The sequence below is a fragment of the Mercenaria mercenaria genome, chromosome 4 (assembly GCF_021730395.1).
Source record: "Mercenaria mercenaria strain notata chromosome 4, MADL_Memer_1, whole genome shotgun sequence".
Classification (NCBI taxonomy): Eukaryota; Metazoa; Mollusca; class Bivalvia; order Venerida; family Veneridae; genus Mercenaria; species Mercenaria mercenaria.
In genome coordinates, this window is record NC_069364.1 from 18,543,155 (window position 1) to 18,568,146 (window position 24,992).

General features: G+C 33.5%; 1 protein-coding gene across 1 annotated transcript in view; it reads right to left on the reverse strand.

Annotated features, from left to right (window-relative positions):
• The window catches only part of LOC123551113 (baculoviral IAP repeat-containing protein 7-like), a 35,676-nt gene continuing 10,684 nt past the window's right edge, over positions 1–24,992 (reverse strand). The window contains exons 10-18 of the mRNA XM_053540596.1: positions 20,336–24,835; positions 12,994–13,798; positions 10,566–10,717; positions 9,800–9,842; positions 8,725–8,853; positions 8,377–8,552; positions 6,180–6,345; positions 4,658–4,762; positions 1–4,175 (exon numbers count right to left, since the gene is read on the reverse strand). Coding sequence (XP_053396571.1) covers positions 3,985–4,175; positions 4,658–4,762; positions 6,180–6,345; positions 8,377–8,552; positions 8,725–8,853; positions 9,800–9,842; positions 10,566–10,717; positions 12,994–13,330 — 1,299 coding nt within the window. The 5' untranslated portion in view covers positions 13,331–13,798; positions 20,336–24,835 and the 3' untranslated portion in view covers positions 1–3,984. The remainder of the gene's footprint in view (positions 4,176–4,657; positions 4,763–6,179; positions 6,346–8,376; positions 8,553–8,724; positions 8,854–9,799; positions 9,843–10,565; positions 10,718–12,993; positions 13,799–20,335; positions 24,836–24,992) is intronic.

Consider the following 24,992-nt stretch of genomic DNA (forward strand, 5'->3'; position numbering starts at 1 on the left):
TATTGTTACTTATTTATTAGCATGAAATGTAAGCGGCAATAAAACTTTGTAACATAATGTATAGTTGATTTAATATTGAATATATAGTATGTCAGTAAATCTCATATTATTATGTGCCTCAAATCATAGATGACACTTTTACGACAACTACTCAGAAATAAATTATAAATGAAACAAATGATTAAGAAATAAAAACAAACATTATTTACAGTGTCAGAGATGTAATATGAATTTATTTTTTAACAAAAAATAATGAAAAGAGGTCAAGAGACTTTCGGTGAAAATAAGTTAATATATACTGAGCCTAGCGACGTCGTTCTTAATGAATGATGCAAATATGAAAAACTGGTTCATCATCCCTAGGACTCTCTAATTTCTTTCCCCGCTGCGGTGTGCCGAAATGCAAAGTTTTTTGCATTAATACTAGCTATATAATGTATTGACGTATTTATACGTAAAGAGATCATTTGTTAGTTGAACAGAACAGAACAGACCATACCTTTGTTTACTCGAAACCTGTTACAGTTCTTTGAGTATACAATGCAAGAGATATACATATTCAACATTACATGGTTGATTTAAGCATGCAGGCATATGCATGCATTTAGTAACAACATTTTAAATAGATTTTATAAATGACAGTAATTGAAACAAAGTGATAAGGTAATTATCACGCGACCAATGGTGAGCAGAACACCCTATACTGTGACCGAATTCTAATTTCCAGAAATGACTATACTACTTAGAGTAACCTAAAAATAAGCTATAACTCTAAGCTACTATATCAACATAGTTATTATGAATAAATAGATTATGACACAAATTTTCGAAAGGGCTTACTCAGGACAGATAGAGATAAAATATGTTTATATTTTGAAAGTTACAAGACAATAGTTGTAGATATTTATACACTATAAAATTCTTAATAGTTAATGACTTCTTCCCCATTTCTATTTCATCCATGTACACTATAACATAATAAGAATGAAATTAGAACAAAATATAGTCAGCAAAAAGAAAAATACTCTGCCACTCTATTTGTGAAATGTCATATTGACTTGAAAATATATCACATTTGAACAAACTATTACATCACTATATTTTATACAACAAGGCAAAACTATGAAGTAGTTGCTAATACAAGGTTGTCGCGGACTGAAACTTGAAACATAATTGAGCCATGCCATGGGAAAACCAACATAGTGGGTGTGCGACCAGCATGGATCCAGACCAGCCTGCGCATCCGCGCAGTCTGGTCAGGATCCATGCTGTTCGCTAACAGTTTCTCCAATTCCAATAGGCTTTAAAAGCGAACAGCATGGAGCCTGACCAGACTGCGCGGATGCGCAGGCTGGTCTGGATCCATGCTGGTCGCACACCCACTATGTTGGTTTTCCCATGGCACGGCTCATATCTATTATCTAAGAAACTTAGATTACTCTTATGCATAACAACTGTTATGTGTCAAGAAAACTTAAATACAATATTTACATTAACACATGTACATAAATATACATGGAAATCTCTTTTAGTAAAAATAATATATATATATGATTCTTTTTTGTTCTTCTATCATGTTTTTTTGTAAATTCGAATACGATACGTAGTGTCCCTCGAACTTACACAGTGCAATTAAGCAGACCACAAATGAACAAACCACAAACCAAATAAAAAAACAAAGTTACGTACATATATTTACTGGATAATTATCTTTAGCTTGTTTGTATGTGCAAAGTGTACAAACGTGTATTATAATTTGATACTTGTACAAGAGCTAGTGTTATGCAAACGGCCTCCTACCTAAAATCAGGTAATACAAATAAATGTGGATTTAATTCGATGCAAATGATACATGTACATATTTCACAGATGAATTGTATACAAACTTATAACGTTACGAAAAGCAAGATATTTTGATGACATATATTCAAACGCCGAGGTCATACAGTATCAATTATTTATGTAATATACATTTTCAAGCATGCATGGGTTGTCTCCCATTAAGAAACCGTTACTTTTATAAATAGATGTTTGTTTGTTTGTTTGTTTTTTGGGTTTAACGCCGTTTTTCAACAATATTTCAGTCATGTAACGGCGGGAAGTTAACCTAACCAGTATTCCTGGATTCTGTACCAGTACAAACCTGTTCTCCGCAAGTAACTGCCAACTTCCCCACATGAAACAGAGGTGGAGGACTAATGATTGCAGACACAATGTCGTTTATCAAATAGTCACGGAGAACATACGCCCCGCCCGAGGATCGAACTCGCGACCCCGAGATCCGTAGACCAACACTCTTACCTACTGAGCTAAGCGGACGGGCGTATAAATAGATGTAACAACGAAATAAATAGATGTAACAACGAAATAACATAGCAGATACTTTATACAGGGTACTTATTAATGTTTTATCTAGACATGTACATACATAATATATATCAAAGTAATGTGCACATATCTATTTAATCAAAAGGAGTGAAACAAAAAAATAAGATATATATTTAGATAATAAGACTAGAAAGAGGCTGCTAATTAATGATAAAGACTACTTAAAATAATTCGGATCGAAAAAGATTTCAAGTTAAAGTGGTATCAAAAGTGTGTGAGAAAAAAATTGTCTTAAGAAATCAATTAACCCAAAATATACTGATTAGCAGCCCCGCACTAGAAGAAATAAATTACATACATACTAGTTATTTATCAATTAGGACATTATGTACATATATACACATTTATTCTATTAAAATTCTAGAACGTACCTGACACAAGTACTTACCAGTTCCTTGTTCGTATTTTTTAAAGTTATCACTTTGGTAACATATTCAGCTATTAAACTTCTTTTACTGCTATCCAATTCAAATTTCAATGAAATGTGATGCATACAAAACTATATGATAATGTGAAAGCAAAGAATAAATTGGGATATACGTAGTAATGTAATGTGCAAAGTACATTTTAATGTGATTTTCACGAAACGCAGAACATTATACAAATAAATTCATCAATATTAGCGTTTTTAGTCAACAATAGAAAAGCTATCGAATCCCCTAAAACGAATTTAACGGAGATAAAACTAACGGATACACTGATTTTTTCCACATATCTTGTAACTGAACAAATACCGAAAATCCTCAAAGTTTGATAACCTTACCAAAAACGAATAAAAATGTTCAAACACTCAATTTTATAGACCAATGGCAACAAAATGGGTTTATCATCACGTGTAATATCACATGGTTTATCATTACGTGTCATATCAATGTAACTAGGTCTTGTGATGTGAATTTGTGGCAGAGTGGTTAATGTCGCTGACTTCAAATCACTTGTCCCTTATTAACGTGGTCTTCAGTATCGATAGAGCCGTTCAGTTCTTCGTATGAAGAAGCCAACAAGATGGCTAGTGGAAGGTCGGTGGTACTACTGAGTTGCCATCCAGGATTTTTTTTGGTAGCGTAAGCTTATTACTGCACCGTTTGGAGCAAAGGAATACGTTCTTATTTGATATGTACATGATAACGAAAAATAAAATGAGAGCGCTAGAAAAATAATTAACAAACCTCATTTATAAAAATTCAAAAAACATGTTTGGCGCAATGGAATGGTTGTCCTCCGAGGACAGGGTTAAATGTCATATGGGATACCTACATGTATATACAAATGTAAAAATGGTCTACGCCTTTGATATATATGAGTCTAAACTTTGAACATATTTGAGGAAGTTGTATCCCGTCTAGACCAAACTAATATTACTTCAAATCTACATTTTCGCCCTTGTCCAACAAAAAATACATATTTCACAAATTACCACATGGCAATTTACAGCATCAGTACATGTATGAAAGCCAATATATTGCACAGTATTCATGAATATTCCTAATTTTGGCATGATGTATGTTCATGAAGTGATATGTTCCACCTTTGTGTGACGTTGATAAAAAGTGCAGATATACAATACTGATCATTGGGGATGAAGGAATAAGAAATTCACACCAGGAATGTTCTAACCTTCTGTCTGATGTTTCTTCCGCAAACTGGACACTCAATTAGTGGTTCCGCGCACTCCATGCACACACGGTGATGCGTGCACGGAATAAACAAAGTGTTTACGTTGTTTTTGCCACATGACATGCAGATTATTAAACTTTTCAGACGCTGGTTTTCTTCTAGAGGGGTTTCTGAAATATTTGAAAAACATTATTAAAAATAATAAATTAAATTATGTAAGCATTCAATTTACTAAATAGTTGTCTATTGCAGGACCTTCACTAATACAAATGGACGTTTGTACAAATTAAGCATGCTACAATTAATTCTTTGTCAATGAATGTTATTTTCTTTAGAACTCATGATAATAAAATGATGAAAGTTTAATCTTTGCTAGCCGTTTGTTGTAATGATACACAATTAATTAATATAAATATAGTTTAAATCTAATATACTCGTACAAAACAGTTACTATTGAATATGATACAACATAGGTTAAATAATTTCGTGATATATTTGTACCTCAACCAAAGTCTTTTTTTTTCAATAATACCTCTACAACTCCCGTCTTGTCTATTGTTTCTGAAAAAAATTACTCTTTAAAGTAAGGGGCAATACCTAACAATTACCCAGACATGGTAATTTTATAAGTATATCGTAATGCACTACTTACCACGATGACGCTGTTCTAATTCAAGAGCTCTTTGCTGGCTTTTTTCCCTCTCTTTTACAACCTCCACCATGTCAAGAACGTCTTCTAGTATTGGCTTAATAGTGCCTGTTGAAATACATAACTCCATGCATATTAACAAGATAAACCAGTTCAACCTGTCAGTAAAAGATAGAAAATCAAGTACCAATGACTATTGTAGGCACACAAGAGATTAGTCACTTTTACACATCTCTGTTTGGTTGACAGCATGGGTTTATTTTATATATTGTTTGGCAAAGTAAAGGGTGTGTAAAAAGTTCGTTCCTATTTTCACCATAGGCTTCATTTGCAAATGAGGAGTCAAATGCCGCTGTAATTTAAACATTCAAACAAGATTTCATATCTGTTTTAGAAAACTGAATAAAAATATTTTTAATTCCGGACAAAATGTATTCTTTGCCTATATAACATATATATTTTTAGATTACCTAATTTCGAAAAAGATACATATTTTCACTGCCCCCCCCCATCCACTTTATTATAAAGTTAACATGTACTGATCACTTAGATAAATGCACGATTCTGGTTGAAGTAGCTTGCAGGTATGTTAATCAGAAAATGTAAACGTTCAATTAATATTAGTGTCGAAATGGAGATGCTAGCCTGTAAAATATTCAAGAGCTTGATTTTATCCGAAATGGCATCATCCGAACTTGGCACACATTTTAAACGTGAAATCTAGCTTACGGTCTACATGCCCAATTGGATTTGACGACATTCTTGTATACTGAACAGGTTTTATAGTAACAATGCAAGACGTAAAACAAAATCCATTCGACACTATTCAGTTTATTAGGGCAATAAAACAAATAGGAACGAATTCACAAACCCTTTCCCATTTCTAGTTAAAAGAAGATGCATTAATATCTTAATTTGAGAAATATTTTATTTTTACGTTAAGGTTATATAAAAGGAAATAAAATACTTATACCTAAAAGTATTTTAATAGTTCTGTAAACTTATTTGAGTCTTATGAAATAGTGCTTATACATCAAGATAAAATGCAATCATTTATAACTGCATTTTAAATATTTTGAAATATGATATTTTTCCTAAAACATTCGTATTCCGAAAACGTGATCTCATAATTGTTACCAACATTTTTTCCTATCCAATTAGACAAATCATCTGTATTTCAGTATATAGAAGTCTTTGTAAAATTCGTATAGTTTATAGAACAAAATTTAAATCTGAAATGAAAAATATTGGTCGATAAAAGTTAATTTTATCAATTTAAGAAAAAGGTAAACAATGTTCTAGTGTACTACTTATGTGTCGACAGTTTCGTCTGAAGATTCATCTTGTACAATTCCAGTGTTATAGTTGTAGATTTTAGTCACATTTAAATTCCTTTTTCCATATATTATGTTACAGTATGTTTATTATTTCATCATAAATAATGACAATTAAAGGGATATTTCACGCGGACAATATATATATAAAGCTCAATATACATTGTAATTTAAAAGATGCTTAGACTGACCCATATTTCGCAAATCATCCACTGCTGCGTTAAAGTCTGCCAGCTCATATCCCATCTCTAGACAAGCATTTTTATGTTCATCTAGAACAGCTCTGAACTCTGGATCTCTAAGTGTCATCTGAGCTTCGCTGCCGGCAATTTCCCCTTGTGTAGTGGTCTCAGTTTCCTAAGCAAGATCAGATGAATTATACATATTGTCCACAGCATTCACCTAGTAATCGTTAATATTCCATATATTTCCGAAAATTAATGTTCGGTATGTGAACCTTAATAGCAAAATGACAGAAATATCTTAGCATTGACATACTTTCACATTCATTGACAGCTATGTGAAAGAAAGCTTTCGACAGTCAGTCTTGTGTTTATGAGCTCGAGTCTTTGCAAACCTAACAGGCGGAAATATTGCAACGACATTGTACTATTTTTTTTTTGCATTTATATCAAAAATTGATAACATGTACAAGAAAATAGTTAAAAAAGGAGGGTCTTGATGACCCTATATCGCTCACTCGTTATAAACTTGGCCTTGGAATCATGAAGATAAACATCCATAATACGTAAATAATTTACTACATGTATAAAAAACTGGAAACCAATAACGCAAGACAAGCAAGGGAAATATCTTTCTACTTATGCAGAACCATATTTTCATAAAAAATCATAATTAACGCATCGAATAACTCATTACATTGCACAGAAATGTTAATGTTCTTTTGGTAATGTCTTATAACAAGCCTTTGCTTTGTTTCATTTGTGACCTAGGTTTGGAACCCACATACCCCAGTTTCGAACTTGGCCGACGAATCATCCAGATAAACATTCTGACTAAGTTCATGAAGATAGGGTCATAAATATGGTACAAAGAGTGTTTAACACTGTTAACAAGCTTTTCTTTTGCTTTGACCGAGTGACCTAGTTTTTGGCTCCATATAACCCAGTTTTAAATTTGGCATAGGAACCATTCTAACGAAGTTTCATGAAGATAGAGTCATATAAAGGTGGCGTCTAGGCTGTTAACAAGCGTTTCCTTTGATCTGACATGGTGATCTATTTTTTTACGCCACATGACCAAGTTCCTTAGTTAGCGTAAAGATTACCAAGATAAACTTTCTGTGCAATTTTGTATTAAATCAAGGCATAAATTAAACCTCTAAAAATAGAACATTTAATTTTGCCTCTTTCAGGGGCAGAAACTCTAGAATCCATGATGGAATCTCGACGGTTTTCAAAAATAACCGATATCTTATTTCGACTAAGGTTGTGTGCAAGTGTGGTTAAAATTGAATGTAAAATGTCATTCTATCGTCCTCAAGGTAAAAATTAACACATTCTGACACTTTCAGGAGTCAATCAGGGGCCGTTATTCCGGAAGCTATGACTGGATCTGACGGCTTCATCGTGGAATCCAAGATCTCGTGTTGTTAAAGATGTTTTTCAAACTTGTTTCAAATGACATAATAAATGAAGTCTCTATATGGCTGCAAAAGCCAAAATAGCATGTTTGGACATTAAAGGGGACATAACTCTGGAACGAATAATGGCCAGTTTGCGACAGAAACCAAGATAGTATGCCTATATAAGTGCCTCCATCGTGTTCACAAGCCAAAATAGCAAATTTTGACCTTTTAAGAGGCCGTAACTCTAGAACCCATGATGAGATCTGCTCAGTTTTCGAAAAGAAGCGAGATATTATGCCAATATAAGTTGTGTGCAAATGTGATTAAAATCAATTGTACAATGTGGTATCTATCATGTTCACAAGAAATTTTGGACGGACGACGGACCTCGACGGGCGACAGACGCCGAAGGACAACGGACGAAGGGCGATCAAAAGCTACGTGACAAGTGAGCTGATTACAATATGGTGAATTATAATACATATTATAACGTATAACTCAGAGCAATATCGATGAAATAGCACTAAAACATATTCCTAACATAATTCCAGCCTTCATATTATGTATGTTACCTGCATAGAAGTCTGTTCTACAGTGCCATTGTTTGACTACATGGGATATTTTAGTAGTATAAATATTTTCAGGATACAATTATCGCGTAAAGTAACGTAAACGCCCGAAGTTATTGAAATAGATTAGTTAGTGTAAGGTATTTATTTACGAAGTATACACGGACTTATGTGCACTATTTTTATATTTATCTTGCTGTACATGAAACGAAAGTTAATGCATTTGCTAACCTCTTCATTATATTCTGCTGAAGCCTGAACAAGTGCTATAAACTCTTCGCCTTTCTTTTCTCTGGCATACTGACAAGCCGGAAACCATCGACAATGTTCTGTCCAAGGGTCGTCCTCTGTGTCCCAGTGCCGTAACCCGCCATCACACATGAAACAGCGCACATGGTCTTCAGATCCTGTTTATAAACATACAACCACTTGCAATACTTTGTTTTGCATTTGTTTATACATTTGGCTTTTAACGTTGTTCGTTTCAAAAATATTTCAATGGAACTGTTCGATTATCAAGAGAGTTTTACGACATAAAATACCAAAACTGTTTTTAAATTCTTAAAGAACCAAAATTACCAGTATAGTAAAGTCCAGCCTCGGCTAATGCTTCAGGTCTTTGGGTTAAATACTGCGGCCATCCACTGAAGGATGAAAGACGGACTTCATAGCACTTGTACTCAGGCTGTCGACACTGTGCGTTTGACTCTGAATATAACAGAAGTAGTTCCACTAATTTCATTCATTTAGGCTACTTTGTTTCGCAATAATAGCCTGGGGTGATATTTACAAATATAATAATCAAAACTGTGAAAACCACCAGTTACACGGATCTGTAAAATCATACTTCCTTGTTTCTTCCTGAAATAACGATCATAATTTCCCGTTTATTTTATATTTAAGGTTTCATGCAAAACTTTTCCGTACTTTATAGTCATTATGGATGAAAACTGGACATTTTTATTTCCTTGATCATATCACACAAACGGAAATTACAGTGTTGACAAGACGAGAGCGGCAATTGAATAAAACTGTTTACCAATTTCGATTTTAATGAAAAAAATTATTTTTCCTGGATAAAATTCTAGCTTATGAAACATTTGAAGAAATATTTTTTTTCCAACATTTTACAGAATGTTTAATTGGAAAAATAATCTCTATGCTGAATGTATCCTGAATTGCTACAAAAATTAGCAGTCAGACAAAGTCATATTAACCCTTATACTGCTATATCTAAAATGGACTGGTCCATTATTCAATTCGGGCAATACCATTTATTATTTCAAGCGACGTTCACTGAAAAATTACTGACTGAACAGCGAACAGAGCAGGCCATGATTTTAGTCTGCACTGGTCGCAAAGGCAGAACCACTTGCCGCCAGCAGGCTAAAGATTAAAACACGTTTTGGTGTCTAAATGGACTGAAATGCAAAGTGTTAAAGCATTTCATATAAAACCTTCTTCTCGGAAAGTTCAAAACTAATCACTGACTTTCAAACTTCTTTATTCCATTCTTGGTAATTTTAATGAAAGGATTTGTTTCATACAGAAATATCAAAGGAACGGGTTGTTACTAGACCCGTATTAAACATAAGTTTCTGTATATAAAACAATGCATTTTCAAAATTACTTGACCTAAATATTTTTTACTTACGTTGTTGTCCAATCCCTTGTACTTGCTCTGTCTGACACTTCTTCTGTACATAAATAAATATAAACATATAAATTCTCATACACCCGTCACCTTTAGAATACAGAATGACAGTGGTTTGAAAAATATATCTACATGCATTTTCCTTGTACAATATATATATATAATATAATTCCAAGTACGGGCTGTCATATGGCTTGGCACGGCAGAAATGACTGCAGTCGTGATAGTTTTATATGAAATCTGTAAGAATCGGAGCAAAGAATCAACAAAGCTATCTAATATAAGACTCGGTTAAATTTTATACTTGAGGATGAACAAAGCGATCTTACTTGAGGAAAACAGCAAGAGAAGGATTCGCCTCGCGGCTATCCGACAGAATACAGAGAGAAATATGTTACATACAGACATATTCAACTAACATAGCCTAGTCCTTTGCGTCTGGTTCTTTTACGTGCCAGATACATAGTATCAGAAACACGAAATTTTCATTCCCGAAAAAAAGCCAGAAAAGTCTCTTTGTTGGATAAAAGGCACTTAAAAACATTTGATAAATTTACAGTGCCTGAATCGGGATTCGAACCCTCACCTCTGTATTAACAGCGTGTTATTATAGAATACCATGCCACCGGGCGCTGTCTGACAAGATAAGGGTAAATGAAGCATCTCTTCACTAAGCTCTGTATCTTTATAAGAAAACTGATGTATAAGATCTTTATAAATGAGTTTGGATGTCAGATTTTTAGATGTTAAATGTGGAATATTCTACCTTTATTGCAGACAAACTTGCAGTTCCAAGATGTTCAAGAAGGTACAGACAATTTCCCGAATATCGTACATGTTCCAGTAGGGGATCGTCCCCTCCCGAGAAATCTTTGAGACCTATACCGCACTGAAAACAGCGTACCAAATCACCTTGATCTAAAATAGAAAAGGAAGTTTCAAGCTTAAACCTCCTCTATCAATACATATAGCAGGTATTAGGTCGCATTCCTTTGACTACTCAAAACTGTGTTCTAAAATTAAAGAGTAGCATTTATATTGTTGTCAAAGTATAAAATACACTGTTCTACCCTAGTGCCTAGCCCCATCGAGATTGTCCGTAGTGGATAGGATCCAAGAACTGGTTTCCATTGCCGTTCATATTTATCATGTGACAGTTCTGTCTGCATCAGGTTTAACTTTAAACAGTCTGCACACGTTCAAAACATATCTGAAATCTACCCTTTTTCACTCAATCAACCTAGAGTGTGTGCGATCTTAAGTATTACAAGTATAAACAAGAGGACCATGATGGTCCTGAATCGCTCACCTCTTCCCACATGACCCAGTTTTGAGTATAACGTCGTTTTTTCTATTATTTGACATAGTGACCTAGTTTTTGAGCTCATGTGACCCAGTTTTGAACTTGACCTAGATATTATCAAGATAAAAATTCTGACCAATTTTCATGAAGATCCATTGAAAAATATGGTCTCTTAGAGAGGTCACAAGGTTTTTCTATTATTTGACCTAATGACCTAGTTTTCGAAGGTACGTGACCCTGTTTTGAACTTTATCTAGATATCATCAAGATGAACATTCTCACTAATTTTCATGAAGATCTCATGAAAAATATGGCCTCTAGAGAGGTCACAAGGTTTTTCTATTTTTCTACCTACTGGCCTAGTTTTTGACCGCACGTGACCCAGTTTCGAAACTGACCTAGATATCATCAAGATGAACATTCAGATCAGTTTTCCTGAAGATCCATTGAAAAATATGGCCTCTAGAGAGGTCAAAAGATTTTAATAATTTTTGATCTACAGACCTAGATTTTGACCGCAGTTGACCCAGTTTCAAACTTGACCTAGATATCATCAAGTTGAACATTCTGACCAATTTTCATGAAGATCCATTCAAGGATATGGCCTCTAGAGAGGTCACAAGGTTTTTCTATTTCAAGACCTACTGATCTAGTTTTTGATCGCAGTTGACCCAGTTTCAAACTTGACCTATACATCTTCAAGATAAACATTCAGACCAACTTTCATAAAGATCCTATGAAAAATATGGCCTCTAGAGAGGTCACAACATTTTTTATTATTTGACCTACTGACCTACTTTTTGAAGGCACGTGACCAACTTTCGAACTTGACCTAGATATCATCAAGATGAACATTCTGACCAATTTTTATGGAGATCCATTCATAAGTATGGCCTCTAGAGAGGTCACAAGGTTTTTCTATTTTTAGACCTACTGACCTAGTTTTTGACCGCACATGACCCTGTTTCGAACTTGACCTAGATATCATCAAGATGAATATTCAGACCAACTTTCATACAGATCCCATGAAAAATATGGCCTTTAGAGAGGTCACAAGGTTTTTCTATTATTTGACCTACTGACCTAGTTTTTGAAGGCACGTAACCCACTTTCAAACTTGACCTAGATATCATCAAGATGAACATTCGGACCAACTTTCATGAAGATCTCTTAAAATATATGGCCTCTAGAGAGGTCACAAGGTTTTTCTATTTTTAGACCTACTGACCTAGTTTTTGACCGCACCTGACCCAGTTTCAAACTTGACCTAGATATCATCAAGATGAAAGTTCTGACCAATTTTCATGAAGATTTTATGACATATATGGCCTCTAGAGAGGTCACAAGGTTTTTCTATTTTTAGACCTACTGACCTAGTTTTTGAAGGCACGTAACCCAGTTTCGAACTTGACCTAGATATCATCAAGATGAACATTCAGACCAACTTTCATACAGATCCCATGAAAAATATGGCCTTTAGAGAGGTCACAAGGTTTTTCTATTATTTGACCTACTGACCTAGTTTTTGATGGCACGTGACCCAGTTTCAAACTTGACTTAGATATCATCAAGATGAACATTCTGACCAACTTTCATAAAGATCCAAAAAAAATGTGACCTCTAGAGTGGTCACAAGTAAAAGTTTACGGACGGACGGACGGACGCACGCACGCACGCACGGACGGCCGACGGACGACGGACGCCGCGCGATCACAAAAGCTCACCTTGTCACTTTGTGACAGGTGAGCTAAAAAACAGAGATAGTTTTGAATTTAATGTGAACAATAATTCAAGATATATTAATATGTAAAGCGCTTTTCTCATTTTAAATTTAATTTGTTTTAATATCATGTTATTTTTCAAATAGAAGCACGAAAAATGTTGCACCTACTAGTGAAGAAAAAGCCAGCTTCAGAAAGACACACAGGACTTGGATTTGAACGACTCCATCTTGCGTAGGATCTAAGCCGTTCACTGTAATCTGTATAGTCAGGATGTTTCGCCGGCGGCGGCTGTCTTCGTGCAGCTGTCGATGTTTCTGCTGAACGTGTATATGTGAACTGCTGTTGTTCATGTAAAATACCGTTTCTGACAAATCGGTGACCATTCACCCCGAACATTGATAGAAACGTTGCTCCGTTTGAGAAGGCAATTTCACTTAAACCTTCGCTTGCTTGATCGGTAGATACCTGTCGCGGGAATTCAGTTCTAGCACAATAATTTGCCATATCTGAACATTTGAAAAAAGAAAATATGTAGACAGAATAGTTGGTCTGTTTACAATGTCTATTATTATTGCACTTTGCACTCAAATTGTTGGTCAGGAGTCAATTCATATGATAATGGTTCTCGTACACATAGATAGTAAACACAAACTGACCAGTTAGCATTCTCCTCGATCCAAGGTTCGTTTATTCAACATGGGGTGGGATCCATCACTGTTGCTGGTATACTGGTGGTGTGCATACGCTTCACGAATATCACGAGCAATGTGATGTCTGATTTTTTTGACAACATTCCACTCAATACGGCTAAGATTTTTAGAGTCATAAATACCCTTCTTGAATAAATTTATTCTTTTATAATGAGCGATTAAGTCAGCTTTAGAAATATACTTTGAAAAACGGAAAAGTTTCTGTGACACCATGCCGTAGCACAAATGGCATGCCTCTTTTTGGATGGTATCCTGTTTTTATCTGAAACCAAAACAAAATACTGAAACAAATGGAATTTGATAACACTGGATTCCAGAAAATTACACATTCTCCGAAAACTTATTCCTACAATGTTAATATAGTCGTGCTTAAACAAAGCATATGCAATTAGAAATAAGTTTTTTTATGTCAAGTGCTTTTACTCACATTATGTCATTTATATCGAAATAGATTAAGTATGCCTGAAAATCTGAATAGATTGTAATTATAATCTAACATAACTGATCTGGCAGTGTATGTTTAAAAACAATCAAGCACATATTAACCTGTGTCAGAGTAATTGCTCTCCTGATGCAACAGACACATGGATATCTTTTGAATCATAGAGAAAAAAAAAAATACAATCAAAATCGAACAGACCGAAAGACGGAATTTTATAATATTAAATACTTTCGTTTAATGAATTTGGATTAATTTTACATTCTTATTAATTGCATGCTATTTTTACACATTATTGATCTGTTCACTTTGGGTTAACGGTTCACAACAGTCATAATTTTCCGCATGATTCAATGAATGAAAAGTTATCTGTGTTTCATAAATGTCTGAGATGCATTTATTTTCTAAGTCAAGATCGAAAAGATTGAAAGTCATTGATATAATTGTTTATATCTATTTTCGCTAAGACAATGATATGAAACGAGTTATCGCAATCAATGAAAACTCGAACTAATTCACACTGCAGTTTGGAATTATAATTACAAGCAGCTACAGTTTAAGTTTATGTCTTTCAGGATATTAAAATATAACTGCTAGTAACTTATAATCAGATTTAAATTGAATAATGTGATTTTGATAATTTCTGAGGTAAAAGTGATAAAGAAAACATATATATATATAATTAAGTATTTCTACTCATAAAACCGAAGTATAACACAGTAAGTTTAATAACCTATTTCGTTTTAGGAATTATCTGTCAAGTTTCGTATTTGTAAATAAAGAAACATGACTACCGCCGACCAAAACCGTAACCCCGTGTTTATGACTTGTCTCTATCAATATTTTATTAGTAATTTACACCTACACATATGAGCAATTATGACAGCAGTAAAACCATTTCCACATCACGCAAAACGATCGTAAACATATAACGAATTCAAACAATGAAAATAACAGGATGAAAAATGTTTAGACATTAAGAATAAGATGTTATAATATGATATAGATTTGCTTTGCTTCTCGATGATGAATGGCACTATATGGTGTGCGTATTTCGCTTTTGAAAATCAAATTTACGGATATAGTTTCAAGACACACCATGACAATTATCAATATATATTCTGCATTTGGGAATTTGAAGCAAATGTGATTTTAGTTGTCCATAGAAAAATAAATTTTGCATACAGCTGTCATTGTTAGTACTTCTGCCACTTTAAACCCTTAAAAACTGGTTTATTTAGTTCGAGAAGCCATCATGCAGCCCGGATCGTATGATGATATATATAGAATGATGGAAATGATCTTTTTGCGAGCGACTTATTTGAGTATTATAAATACATTCAAATGTAAAGTTGCAAAGTTGCAAAAATCGCAGACTTAAAGCGGCGTGCCCCCAGATCGTTCGATAACAAAAAAAAAAAAAAAAAAAATATATAGATATCTTAAAATAAATGCTATTTTTCAAAGAAGGCTTTAAAACTGAATTACTGACAAACTTTATCTGACGGAAACACATGAGAATTTGCTATTTTTACTACTTTTTACGATAAAAATAGAAAAGCGTTTTTCACGCGTTTTGCTCCTGGTAAATTATGATAAGTCATTATTCACTACTTATTACATGAGTACCTATAAATAGAACAAATTTGTGCTGAAAATTCTCCTGTTATCGCATTGCGTCATGCATTATCACATTATCATAATAAGCCCCGGGGCCATTATCGTGCGCGGGAAATTAACGTCCGTAAACAGAAATGACGTCATGGTGTTTCATGGAGGTAAAACATCGAATATTTCAGTTTTAGTTTATCATCTTGAGCGTATTCTTCTTGAAATAAGTTATTTCCATGATCTCTAAATTATGCAATAAGCAAAAAAAAAAATAGAACTATCAAGGCATTTGATTTTATACGATTTATAACCTCTTATGCAAATAATATAGAAACTGAAAAGCTGAATTATTAGGCCTATGCCAGTAGAGAGATGCTAGTACCTATAAAAATGACACACTAAACCTTTCTTACTATATTATAAGTTAACATGTAATAAACAGGTAAATACATGGAAGAGCGGTGCCTTTGAGTGACAATGGCCCTTAAAGAAGATAATAGCCCTCGAGCTATTATCACTTTGCCAGGGCCATTATCACTCAAAGGCACCACTCTCCCATTTATTAACTTATACTTCATCTATAGCGCTATTGGTTAAGACGACGGAAAAATGTATTTTATTGCCGTGGCGGTCCGGGGTTCGATTCCCTACGCGGTCATCTTTCTTTCTTGTTTTGGAATGTTTTAAAATATTTTAGAAACAAGAAATCATGTTCTAATGTTCATAATATAACCATTAACCAAACTTCAATTTGAAAGACTATTTTAGCCAAATCTAGACGTCAGTACCTTTAAAGCATATCAAACCTAGAGACATTAACATTTTCAGTACAAATACATGTGCATTATCTGAAATTATTCATTCTCCTTAAAAGACCTGTTAAATGGTCAGGCATTGCAGATTTTCCTTTTAATACTGACGAGTACTATTTCAAGTATTTTCATTATCCCTAAATAATTATAAGAATTGAATTAAGACGATTTTAACTGGTTTTGTAAACGATATCTTTCAGTGTGTATATATTATACCCCTACCAATTGTACATGCTCTTCTCATTTTATAGGTGATTTACAGATAAACTTGGGTCAAAACCAGTGCACAGTTTTGAGGCACATAGCAATATAATTTGCATGGTGTTTTTGTAATTCTTTTGCACTGAAACAGCGATGGTCACAGTGATACACTGGATAGTTAATTTCCATTACTAATACATTGCTGAATCATTTTACTTCCGTGTTTCACTTGAGATGAATGGTGAAACAAATATAATTTGCATGGTGTATTTTTTGTAATTCTTTTGCACTGAAACAGCGATGGTCACAGTGATACACTGGATAGTTAATTTCCATTACTAATACATTGCTTAATCATTTTACTTCCGTGTTTCACTTGAGATGAATGGTGAAACAAATTCTTTACAACTCTTTATTTCTTTTCAAAGTAGCCTATGTAAATTTCAGTTATATATAGAATTATCCAAAATTCAATTGTGTTGCTTTTGAAGAGCTTTGTGAATTAAGTTTTTCATTTTTACTTACACTTTTAAACATACTTTTCCTCAAAGTAATTATTTTTGAAAAGATATACTGGCTCAAAATGTTAATGAAAAGTTTAACCTGTAGGTATTACAAGTAAAGTCAATGCACATTCTAGCACAGAAAAAGGCTCTTTTATTTTTTTACGTATACAAACTTAATCAAGTACGTAAATATATATCTTGAAGAAGAAATGTAGAACGTAAGAAAATGATATATCTCTATTAAATCCCTCTATTAGTTTTTCAATCTTGATTATCTAAATATGGCACCGAGACTTCGTAAAACAATAATAAAAATGATGATGATGATGATAACAACAACAACAACAACAACAATAATAATAATGAGAATAATGATAATGAAAAAAAGAAGATGATGACGATAGATCTATCAGTGATTTAGTATGAAAAACGTTCTTTAAGCTCATCTGATCTGACACAATTTACAAATCCCTTCATCGATGGTAGAGTTATGGACCGGACATGAGACATGCCATGTTATCTTTTAACCTCAAAGTGTGACCTTGACCTTAGAGCCTGAATATTGCGCACTACACATCGTCTCATTATATGAAACATTCATGTCATGTAATTTCAAAATCCCTTGATGAATGGCAAATTTATGAACCGGACACGAAACAGACCATGTTAACACTAAGTTTGAACTTGACATTAGTGCTAGTTTTCTAAGTCTTGCGCATGACACATTGTCTCACTATGGTGAACATTTATGCCAAGTTATTTTAAAATTCCTTCGTGAATGGCAGAATTATGTACCGGAAACGAAACATGCCCTGTTTTAGCATGCATTTGACGTCTAAGTCTGATCTTTACCTTGAAGCCAGGGGTCTGAGTCTTGCGCATGACACGTCGTCTCATTATGGTGAACATTTATGCCAAGATATTTCAAAATCCCTTTAAGGAAGGCAGAGTTACAGTCCTGAAGATAATTTACAAGGGCGCACGCACTGACGGACGGACGAACAAACAGTGCGATTTTAATATGACAACCTTCGGGAGCATATTTTTTTTTGTGTGATTATTATATAAGTATTGTTTTTACTTTTATTTAATAATTATGATAAATAATAGTACATAAAGATGATAACTACCGCGAAATGTATCCCTAAAAATAGGCTGTGGCTTCCATACTTTTCCGCCATTCTCAGTTCCTGAATATAGATGAACGGTAGGTGGACTAGGAACAACCCACTTAGATCGCAGAGATGGACTTATGACGTCACCACATTATACTGTGGTAACAACAACAACATCGCATTGAATTAGTTAGTATTGTATCGAAAAGTTAATACTGTATGTAAACATAATGGTGCGTCTTATGGACAGGACAATATGGCCGGTAGACAAGGCAGTATAACAAACAGACAAATAACACAGAATAAAGTTCTAACATTGTAATTCAACACAATGGCATGTCCGTTTGACAAGATAATATGGTCGGTAGACAAGATAGAATAGAAAATGGAGATAAATAACACAACTTTAAATAAGTTGATACTGCATTCTAAGCCGGGTTGGGAACGCAGACTTAGCTTAAGGAGGTAGGTTACCTTGTTACAAGGGTAAATTCAAATTAGTTGAACCGCAGCATCTTTTTATATTTCGTGTAATATGAAGTTTTAACTGCTAAAATCTCAGTTTCGTTTGTCTCTGTTCCTTCAAGTTCAATTTTTATCCAGGTTTGAAGAACATGACCCTCCAAAGGTATTTCATATTGAAAGAAGAAGGAAAATACGGATATTTAACACTTTTCGGTGTATTTTAGTTTCATTGATATCCGTAGAAGTCAGCATAATTTATAATTTTACTAGTATGCACGTTAGCTTTCTAATATAAGCTTAAAATGTATATGTCGCGAGGCTCGTGTTTCCATGGTAACGCATTTTCTCTCATTTTTAAACAACTATGTATAAAAATAGGGGTTTTCGATGGCTTCTGTGCCATTCTGTTTATGACCAACATGGAATATTTGGGTAATATTATTAGCAAAATACCAAGCACTATACATGGTACCCTATTTTTCTTAAAGTTTAAAGTAACCATGGCAACAGAGATGTTTAAAATGGCTTATATCTTGCTTTTTGTCGTAATTTCTTATAAAATAATATTGAATAAGATTATCTTTCTAGCTGATGTAGCTTTAAAACATATTATTTCTAAAGTAAGTTATATTTTCGTGTTATCTGCATTTATTCAAACAAATTTCTAAGCTTAGAGTACTTACAGCAGTACCCCTCGTCTGGCATTTTTCATGGAAAAATCGTTCAGCATGCTACTATTATTCTCATGGATATTGTTGAAATGAAAATAAAAAGCCGAAGCTGTGTTTCTTAAATAGACTAGTGTCAACGCTTTTGAATTTAACATTTAGATACATAGGTCACGGGCTTCGTTTCCATGGTAGCGTCAATTCAATTCAAGAAACCACACTTTTCTACTGAAATTTGAACAATTTTAGATCTTAGTTTAGTATATAAGTAACAAATTATCAACGGAACCTGAAAAATAGGTATTACAAATCAAACTGCTAGATTTTTTATTTGAAAATGGCCGTAAAAAGTAACCCCTCACCCAACTATATTCCAAATAACATTGGTTACCATAATTCATTTTCTTACATTCCGCATAACATTTCAATATAACTACATAAAAGAAGCAAAATACTGATTATTATTCAGAGCAAAAGACTCATAAAAAATATTTCAGCAAATAATGGTTATTTGAAAATAGTTTGAATAAAGAAAATGCACAGAATTACGTACTTTCAAGATAAAAGCTATTAATTTTGCGCGGTAACTGACACGTAACGTCATGACGTCAATGACGTCATTTTAAGGTAACATTGTTTTGAAGCGTTTCTGCGGCAATTTATTCATTATTTCTGCATTATTAAACCATAAAGCGTCAGATCGAAGACAGGTCTATGATTTGTTTTCAGAAGAATGAATATACAAACACATTTAGTTTGTCGTAAACGTCGTCGTAAATCGTCACGTTAGCTTCCGGTTGGACATGCGCAAATACAAATATAAAGGTAACCTACCTCCTTAAGAACATGTATATCGTTCTGTATATTTAATAAATTTAACCACATCTTAGAATTTAAGACAAAATCTAAAGAATGTAAATATGAATAAAAGAATAAGCAATAAATATAATTTAATATAAAAATAGAAGCAAAACGGAATTACCTGCAGAAACATGATTAAAATCTCTTTAACAACACTGATTTGAATTTGAAATTACCACACAAATTGTTTGCAATAAAATGATTGGCTGATTATGGGAGTCAACAGGAAGTGGACTATTGCACTGCGAATGCCCGTTTTTTCCCCCAAAATGTAAACAGGATGTCGGTGTGATTTGAGAAGCATGATAAGAAGCCGAGTAACCGTGTAAACTGAGAACAGTCAGATAATCTTATTCAGAAAATAATTATAACAGTATTACAAATGTTTCTTACGAAAAAATGTTAACTTTCTCTTAGTAAAATATAGTAAGCGACTGCATAAACACTTCACAATATTGCAGCAGCATCTTTTCATTTTAAGATGCATGCAAATTTAAAACGAATCTCTGTTTGTTACTATTTATAAATGATGCGCTTACCTTACTGAAATTAAATCTTATGTCTCACTTAACTAAAAGGGAACATGTTTCGTATTCAGTTACTGTTTTCAACGATATTAACATAAGTCATTCCAGCAAGTGCTTTCTGAATTGAATTACGTTATAAATACTTTAAATATTTAAATGTGATCTTCATATTTAACTTCCTGGTCGGAAAAATATGTCAAGGACGTGTATTTATATTTTAAAATAAATCTCTTGGTTTAAAGCGGCATGCCTCCAGATCGTTCGACAACAAAACAAAACAATATTTCTTTAAGATATCTTGAAATAAATGCTATATTTCTTAAGAAGGGTTTAAAACTTAATTACTGACAAACTTTATGTTACGGAAACACATGAGAATTTGCTGTTTTTACTACTTTTTACGATGAAAATCGAAAAGCGTTTGTCACGCTGTTACTCCAGGTAAACTGTCTCGATTATAAATATCTATATTTTGAAGTCATTATTGACTACTTCAGCTATAGCGCTATTGGTTACGATGTCGGGAACTTAAATTTGAAAGAAAGATTATTTTTTAGCCAAATCTGGAGGCATGCTGCTTTAAGTTGATCGTTCAACGTTATTGTTATTGTATAAAAAGTTACAAATTTCTTATTACAAGCGTTTTTTTAATAAGTAAAGGCTGCTACTATTAAAACACAGCAAGGTCCACTACCTAAACCTATGATTTTAACAGAATTTATTGATTTAGCCATGGAATAACTATCATTTTCTTATAGTTTTATCAGAAACATTCATTTTGAAAGTCAAAAAGTGTTAGTCCCGTGAGAAATTCGTCCTTATGATACCAGCTGGGTGCAGTATCGTTTTAAGTTTTAAAAAATGAGGCGTTCTGTTCTGAAGGGGACATTTGCATATTCACACATGGTCGGTATCTCATTATATACACAATGTGTCAACAATATTGAATCGATCATACAATACATATGTTCTAAACGGAACTAATGAAAATAATGTTTTAGAATAAAATCTTTATAAAGACAAAACGGAGCAAAATCATATCATGAGGCTTTTCACGACAGTTAATGAAATGTGAAACACTTCTCATGCCCACTCCCAGAACTATCTTGAGTAGAACTCTTTTAAACGGGCATTTATTTGACTCTATTATTCTAGAAAATATGACAAGACGGCGTGAAATTAATGGAGATGTTTTACTTCCACTGCATTATACTTAAAGTTGTTGTGATAGTTAAACTAATATATAAAAAGATATTGGAAGTCGTGTTATGGAAAATAAATTTACAAAAGTATACCAAACTATACATAATCATCCATCAAATCGTTAACGACACCATTTCCAGTTTCTTCAATCACAGTGTATGCACAGATAATGAACTCAAGGATGTCGCCGCATTTCAGAAAATTTCCAACGTTTTTTCCTTTTATTTTCATCCGTATTTTGTGGTCTAGTGTGAAACATGAAAACGACAATTGTTATCAATTGGGAAATATTCAGAATAAATTTATATCATATACATTCTCTAAAGTGATCAAAAGAAAGACAAGTACTATTGAACAGATGTATTTGTGGTTGAATGCACCGTTTTAAAAGTCTCTGCTTAGTGTTATCTATATACGTTTATCTTTCACAGTAAAGGCTTAGCAAAAAAGTAACATCTATCAAAGTAAATAATTTTCTTTTGAAACAGTTCTAGCTGACTGAAAATATACATGCATCTGTCCGAAAGAAATCACTTCCCTAAATTATCTTTACGCAACTAGTTTTACACACGTATCACAATTCTGCCAGGCTAACTCTATACTTGGTGTGTTAATAGCATAAACCTGTTAGCTTTATTGACGTCAATGCTTTTTAAAATATTTGTTGAAATACGCGCCGCCACTACCTGACCCGGCAAGTCTGATGGAAATGGCCAAATATCATCAACAAAATTATGACACAACTGGAGATGATAAATTACAGCACCATTTATTATAAGTTTGCAAATCTCTCAAGTTTGAAAAATTCATGAAAGGTGTTAGCCACTTGTTTTTTTTTTTTGTGGAAAGATATTTTACTTGTGACGTTGTATTACAAACTAAACGGTTTCAATATATAAAAATCAAATTTCAGAAAAAAATCGACAAGACGATAAGATATCAATATTTCCTGATTCTCTAGGCAGTTTGTACAAAAGGATAACAAGAACATAGACGTAGACTATACCAGTTAGTAGAAAAAAGAATGACACTTGGACAAGAAAGAAAAAAATGGAGAAAAAAGGTAGAAAAGTAGAGATATGAAAAAAGCGAGATCTTACAAACATAAAACGCAGGTATGAGCGTGTGCTATGTACAAGTGTGTGCAAAATTTTACTTTCATGTTGCAAGATGAAAACTACATAATGATCTCTTACATTAAGGTATAAAATAAGAAGTATTGAAAACACATAGCGCATACTTGCCTTTAGATTTCGCAAAAATGTTTATCTCATGTAAGACAAAACCATTTCACAATATAAACTATAGATATTTTATATCTTATACTTCAACATTAACTTGGTTGCGCTCTACGATTCGTTAGCATCATTTCAGCATCACAACATGAGCCTTTAAGTGCCTTGTGGCTGTAAGAAGGCTGTAAGAAGTCTACCGGAACTTTGACTACGTATTGCTATATTTTACGTCCTTTGGAAAACTTTCAATTTTACAATAGTAGAATTCCGCTTAAGCCTGTGTAAGAGGGCATGAGAGTTGTTGCACATTGTAATACCTCTCATGAACAGATTCAGTCAAAACAAGTGTGTTACTAGTTTGCTTGATTGTGTTCTGTGCTTCCAAAGGATCTGTTCGTATATATTATTATTTGTAAGTGTGTGGTCAATCCTTCCAGATACAAGTGAGCGAATATATGTCAACAGATTTCTCTTTATATTTCCGAAAGCACGACCACATGTATTAATAAATCAAAAGTTTTTCCGCCGTCAGGAATGTGTATTCAGATCAGTCCTAGAAGTCTTTTTTATTGTGAGCAATGTTTTGTGGGCTAATGATCTCAAAAACAATTGGGGCCATTACAGGTCATGGCAATCTAATATATATAATATATACTAAAAAGTCTAATATCTATAGTTTATGCAAACTAACCACACTTTCCTAACCAGAATCCTTACAGATGTAATGTAAGCACATTTCCATTTACTCAACAAACATATCTCTATCAAAGGTTATCATCTCATTGAACAGCTAATTATTTGTTTGTACAAACATGTTATGTACGCAGAAAATGATGACGTCATACGCATCAATCCGTTGTTACAATTTAAGATAAACAAAACGCATTATTCTACAAATCTCCGATAATCGTGATAATCCTACATTACAATCAAATTATAAAATTCTTGTATCTAAGCCAAATGTACCACATGAAAGGCGAAAATTGTAAAAATAAAAATGTAAACAAAAGGATCGTGTGAACTAGATTACAGCCACCCGAAATCGAAAGTTGAAGATGGTCGTAACTTTCGGTGTGTTACGAAGATGGTCGAAACGTGTTACGTGACCTAACTTTTTTTCTTATTTTCAAAAAAATGATGAAATATATATACATAAACACATCCACGAATAAAAAATATGTACAGTATCGAAAACCTGTCACATGACTTGCTCCATGTCCCACACGCGAAAAATAAATTAGCATACCAATAAACCCAACGTCTCCTGGCGGTGGGTAATAAAACGTGACAAGTCTATTGAAGCGGTCTTTTAATCATGCTGCATTTTTCACTGATGTTATAGACGACTCATTCGTCTATGCTTCTTTTCAACATAACTCTCTACACAACAAAATCGTTTTACAACTATCATTGTATAGTTTGTAAAACAACCATTGATAAAACGAATTACTGCACATTACATCCTTTTTGTCATTGATGTTTGTATTTTCTCTTCTATATTTCTTTGACAAGCCGGACACACTTTCAGTTTCCCCGCACATCCGTTGCATGTCCGGTTATGTGCGCAAGGCAGGAAAAGAGTATCTACGTTATTCGTTCCGCATAACATGCAGAATACAATACTTCTCAAACGGCGATTTTCCCGCAAAGATGACTCTGAAATTTTAAATCAAACTTTATCCCGTATGTGCTGCTAGCTATATACATTAAAGTTTATTCGTAACTTTCTATTAAAGAAAGCATTCGCGATCGCTCTAATATAGTTTACCATGTTTCGTGTAAAAGAATAATGTGTAATTTATATAAAAAAGTC